At 32.4% G+C, this 6,000-nt stretch overlaps 1 protein-coding gene across 4 annotated transcripts in view; it reads right to left on the bottom strand.

Moving 5' to 3' along the window:
- Positions 1-691: 691 nt before the first annotated feature.
- The window catches only part of LOC127857618 (cGMP-dependent protein kinase, isozyme 1-like), a 92,296-nt gene continuing 86,987 nt past the window's right edge, over positions 692-6,000 (bottom strand). For all 4 annotated transcript variants that reach the window (XM_052394129.1, XM_052394118.1, XM_052394140.1 and 1 more), the window contains 2 exons: positions 5,215-5,352; positions 692-4,414 (listed from right to left, as the gene is read on the bottom strand). In XM_052394129.1, coding sequence (XP_052250089.1) covers positions 5,257-5,352 — 96 coding nt within the window. In that variant the 3' untranslated portion in view covers positions 692-4,414; positions 5,215-5,256. The remainder of the gene's footprint in view (positions 4,415-5,214; positions 5,353-6,000) is intronic.

The raw sequence follows: 6,000 nt of genomic DNA, 5'->3' as shown, positions 1-6,000 counted from the left end.
GAAACTTGGTCAGAAGATTCATCCCGATAATATCTTGGAAGAGTTAAAAAATGATGCAGGTTGGTTGAAAAACATGGCTGCCAGGGGGCGGGGCATTTTTCCTTATATGGCTATAGTAAAACCTTGTTAACACTCTAGAGGCCACATTTATTTTCCGATCTTCGTGAAACTTGGTCACAAGATTTATCCCAATAATATCTTGTTATCTCAGGTGAGCGACTTTGGGCCTTTCAGGCCCTTTTGTTTCACAATCATTGGACGGTGTCATGTGAAAGAATTAAGTCGATATTTCCAAGGTCAAGGTCACACTTTGAGTTTAAAGGTCAAATTTGGCCATAAATGATCTTGTCCGGGCCATAACTATGTCATTCATTAAGGATTTTAAAATGACTCTGTACATTAATTTTGTTCACAGTCATTGGACAGCGTGTCATGCGAAAGAATTTAAGAGTTCAAAGGTCAAAATGGCCATTAATGATAATGGCATAATAATTCTTAAAAATCGCCATAAATTAACTTCTCTTGTTTTGTGACGACAACATGCAAAATATTCTGTGTCAATGCAGCATGTGGGGGTATACGTCATGTCTGTGACAAAGCTCTAGTTGCATCTGTTTTTATCTTTGTGTCCAAAGCGGTTTTTGAGATCACCATCATAATGTTTTGTTTTATAACACGGAACATGTTTTTGTATTTTAAACTGTCTTATATTTCTGTTTTTCTTAAAAATGACCCCTGTGCAATATTCATCCAATATAATATAAAAATAGAACATAACAAGAGAGTAACAATTAAGATCTAAATCATAACATTATACTAAGCTATCCAATAACGAAATGTTAACAAATTAAAGTATCCAAATAGCAGAACTGGATACAGAATATACACATATATGAAATAATAAATGATTCTATATCATTTGCTTACAAAACATGGGTAAAACATTCATAACAATACCATTTTAAATTACAATCTTGAACTACATAATTTGAAAACAAAGAATAGTTTGTGTAAACAATCAATCAATACTTGGAAACACAACAACTAATGGTGATATAATCTATTTGTTGAGACAGTTGTAGAACAAGATTCCATGAATTCAGTCCGTAGAATAACAAACGATCTTTATTTAACTAGTAAACTAATGGACATTTTATTTAAATCCTTAGTTCTTCCGTTTTCCTGCTTTTGTAAAAAATCATGAAATAATATGAAGTGCATGTTTTTCCTAGCTTAGATGACTTTACGTACTTGTATTGCATATTTTATGTTTTTATAATTTGATGTTGTGTAATGATGTTATCATATATGTATTGTAAAAAATTATGTTTTGTTCTAAAGAAGCTATCAAAAGCTTTATATGACTTGATTATAATTGTAAACCTTGAGTTTGTTTTTACTATATTTTCAACAAAAATCAAGGAATGGTTGTACATTCAAACAAAATAACACAAATGAGTACAACAACATAAATACTGTACATAAGACCTCTGTTCAATGCAAAGGTTACCATACATGATTTTTAAAGCATGTAAAAACAGAAATAAGGTATCCATTAGAAATGTTTCTAATTAAATATAATGGATAGACTAGCTATGAATATTTGACTAGTATTAGTGTCAACTACTGAGGTAGTATCTGCTTACCTTTGCTAGACAGAGAAATGAAATGGATAACAGTTTAACCACCATGTATGCACATGTATAGAACAAATACTACTTGTTTATCATAATTAACTACAGATATATTGGATTATTCCTTGGCTACAGATACTTATGCCCATTGCCTTAACCCTTTCAGTGCTGGAACCGAATTTTGAAGGCCTTTGCAAACAGTTTGGATCCAGATGAGACGCCACAAAACGTGGCGTCTCATCCGGATCCAAACTGTTTGCTATTCTGATAGTATTCTTTGAAAAAAATCAAAGAAAATGCTCATTTTAGAAATTCAGCAGACGACATTTTAGCAGACAACAAATTTCCCAGCATGTAAAGGGTTAAAATTCACTTGAGCCTTACTCTAAGGAAAGGGGGCTTTATTATAATGCATGAGCAGTCCGCATAGGCTGATCACGGACAACACTTTCTTCACATTTGGAATTTTGCTTTTAAACTAAGTCTCTTCTAAATAAGAATTCAGTATAGGGCGCGAATACTCTTCCTGATTATCCTGTGTGGTCTGTACAGGGCCCGTATTCACCAACCCATTCTTAGACTTGAGAATAAAGTAAAGACTTGGAACCAAGAAAAATGCATTCATTGTTTGAATATATAGAGGCCTCCACTGATACTTGTGTCATTAACAAACTGTTCTACATGAAGAATGCCACAGATAGAGGTGGTTAATAACAAGTTTTACTCAAAATTCAAGTAATTATTGAATATATCAATTTAAAGAATATTCTTTATTCTTAGACTTAAGTCTAAGAATTGTTTGGTGAATACGGGCCCCGGCTAATCTGGGACCACACTACACAAATGTGAAGAACGAGGCTCAATTACTTTGAATTGTTAATTAATGTTTTACAAACAGAGATCAAGCAATAACATGAAAGATATTTGTTGGATTTGGTGGAATATCGATTTTAATTCACAAGTGATCATAGAAAATAATATTTAAATAATAAAACATTTTTTCTATGATCACGAGTGAATTAAAATTGATATTCCATAGAATCCAACCAATTTTCTTTTTATTTGATGCTTTTCTCACATTTTCTCTTTATTTACATTGTAAGATAGTTTAACTAGAGAAATTTGCTGCAATATTGACATCATTTCGTCAAAAAATGTAGTCATTTCACTGTAAAACAGTGAAAATTATCAATAATTTTCACTGTTATTTTCACTGTTTGAAACAGTGAATTATAAGTTTGATTTGACTGATATTTCTATATAAACCACTGGAAAGCATAAAATGGATACTTCTTTCATTATTGAAAATAACGCTGTCCTATCAATACACGAGTTCTAGGGCAAGTACACATAATAATTAGTTAGTATACATTAAATGCGACACAATGCAAAATTCTAAATCAATCTTCTTCAGGATTTTATAGAAGTTCAAAAAAATAAATAACTATTACCATTATTTTGAGAAAATGCACATACAAAGTACACTAGATTTCTTCATATAAAGATTACTAAAAAGAAAGGTAGTCTTTTTCAACATCATGCATTTTGCATATAGCTGACATGTTTGTTATTTTGCAATGTATTTTGGCTTCATTTTATGATATTTTGGCATATGGACTATGACAATTGATGCGTTGATGAAAATTACAACTTTAACATAAACAACAACTAAATTCCAAATTAAAATTAATTTCTTACATTTTATTATGTTTTCTATGTGTCTTAATAAATTAATGAAATAAACAAACTGAATTATTATTTTAAAAAGTTGAAATCTTCAATTAAAAAAAACAAGAATCAAGACAGAAAAAAGTCTTGTTAAACAACAAAAGTATTGCAAATATTCCAATGTTGTAACAAGTATACAGAATCGGCAAATTACAATGCTGTATTCTGGAATGCACATGTACAAATATATCATCCATGCAAACATGTATATATATCATACACATTTTAACAAACTTAACAAAAAGATAGCCAATGGTAAATCTTAACACAAAATAATGATTTTCCACAAAAACAAGTTTAATATAATCAGAACTTATATATGTATGTTAATTATAAACAGTATCAAACAAACACGTATCTATATTTCTTAATATTTACTCATGAATACAACTGTCCTTCAGAATAGTTGTAATGAATTGCGTTATTAAGTGAAATAAAATTCTCAAGGCAGTTGGTGGAGATGCAACCATGAAGAATACATTCCCAGCTAAGGCTGCCTCAAAGTCTCCAAGTTAAACAGTCCAGGTTACCTGTTCCCTATTCCTGGCTAAGCAAACTTGTGAATTGGTTGCCTAGTTACCAGTACATGTGATTTGATTGCTTTGATACCAGCACATGTGAATTGGTTGCCTTGTCACCGGTACATGTGATTTGGTTGCCAAGTTACCAGATCATAAGATTTGGTTGTCTAGTTACGAGTGCATATGCTTTGGATCTCTAGTTACCAGTGCATGTGACTTGATTGCCTTGTTACCAAAACATGTGATGTTGTTGACTAACTGCCGGTACATATAAAACACATAAAACAAATACACCACTAAATTTGAATAATGTCTTTGCCAAGGCAGCATTTTTCACTGTTTTCCTGATCATTTGTGATTTAATTAAAAAACTAGTATGTCTTGAATTAAATCTGGAATGTTCTGTCTTTTCACATAAAAATAAACTTCAGCCAATGTGTTGTTTCTATTCATGGCTTTTGCTAAGTAACCCAATTCTTCCTTAGCAGCACTGATGTCCAGTTTCAGGCAACATGAGCCAACAGGCTTCACCTGAAATGTATTGTAGGTATTGTACAGGAAGTATATGATATCCAAAGATAAGTATTTGAACAAAACTAAGGTGAACCCTCTACAATAACCAATACACACCAATTTAGGAAATGGCTGCTTAATGCTGCTTATTTGTTGATCAATGAATGCAAAACTAAGGTGAACCCTCTACAATAACCAATACATGCCAATTTAGGAAATGGCTGCTTAATGCTGCTTATTTGTTGATCTATGAATGCAAAACTAAGGTGAACCCTCTACAATAACCAATACATGCCAATTTAGGAAATGGCTGCTTTATGCTGCTTATTTGTTGATCTATGAAAACAAGTCTTATATAATTTAGGTAGACATATTATGATATAATTGAGAATCACTCTAGGAAAATGGTCTTCAATAAATTTGTGTAAAGTGTCATGCCAGATAAGCCTGTGTAGTTCCCACAGGCTAAACAGGGACAAAACTTTGAACTGTTTTTTTTATTTCAAGGAAGTCTCTTCTCAAAGAAAATCCAGTTAAGGCGGAAAGTGTCGCCCCTAATTATGTGCATGTGCGCATGCAATTGCAGTTATCCCCGTTTTCAAAGAGCATGGCACAATTATGAAATAGTTACCAACTTATGTTTCAAGAGATTACTCAAATACTCTATGAAAATACAAGTTGATGATGTTCACAATCATTCAAGCCACAACTGCATTATATGCACAAACATTTTTGTTCTTATTTTATTTGCATCCATGCACATAAGGGTCAACCTTATTCATATAAATGATTTCCCTGGAGTGTTAAATGTTGCCTACCACTAACACCATATCACAGACTGCAGCACACTGTCAAGATTTTCAGAAGTCCGCATCCCAGCCAGAAAGCTCGTCAGGTGGCACTTCCAAAGACTTTGGATAGTGGTCAAAGTTACTGTAGTCCGCTGGGCCTTTAACCTGCAAACAGAGATATAAATGAGCCAGTCTATGGGAACACCAGTCTGAAAGCATGTGCATAAAGTGTTGTCCCAGATTAGCCTGTGCTTTCCGCACAACCCCAAACCTATAAAGTTTCATGTTGATAGTCAGAAATCTGAGAGACTACTTCGCAATACAAATTATACATTAGCCGCATGACAGACTAACCCTTAGACCAGGTGATTCCAGTATAACCCCCAAATTAATTTGTTTGGGGTATAATTAACATGAAAATAAACTGCATGACAGTCATTGTGAAAATTACAGCATCTTTAAGAACAAAAACAGCTCACTGAGTAATCTAGTTCAAAACTGTTATTAATGGATGAAAACCCTTTCAATATATACATGTAATAATAACCAAAAACATATACATGTAATAATAATCTTAAACTATATATGTTTTATGTTATAAGAAAATTAGTTCATGCTCAAATACCAAGAATTGCAAGCAAAATTAACAGCTTGAGTCTATGCACATTTTTAATTTGCAACATGCAACCAGTAATCTAAAACTACTGCTTAAGGTTTGGCATCTAGTGATTAAATGTGGATACCTTGGGTGGGAAAATTGGAAAATGTCTGATTACATTTACATATCAAAACATATATTAACACAAATCACAT

This window comes from Dreissena polymorpha, chromosome 1 (assembly GCF_020536995.1).
Source record: "Dreissena polymorpha isolate Duluth1 chromosome 1, UMN_Dpol_1.0, whole genome shotgun sequence".
In the NCBI taxonomy this organism is placed as follows: domain Eukaryota; kingdom Metazoa; phylum Mollusca; class Bivalvia; order Myida; family Dreissenidae; genus Dreissena; species Dreissena polymorpha.
The sequence above is the reverse complement of the archived record's forward strand: the minus strand, read 5'-3'. Positions and strand labels throughout refer to the sequence as shown.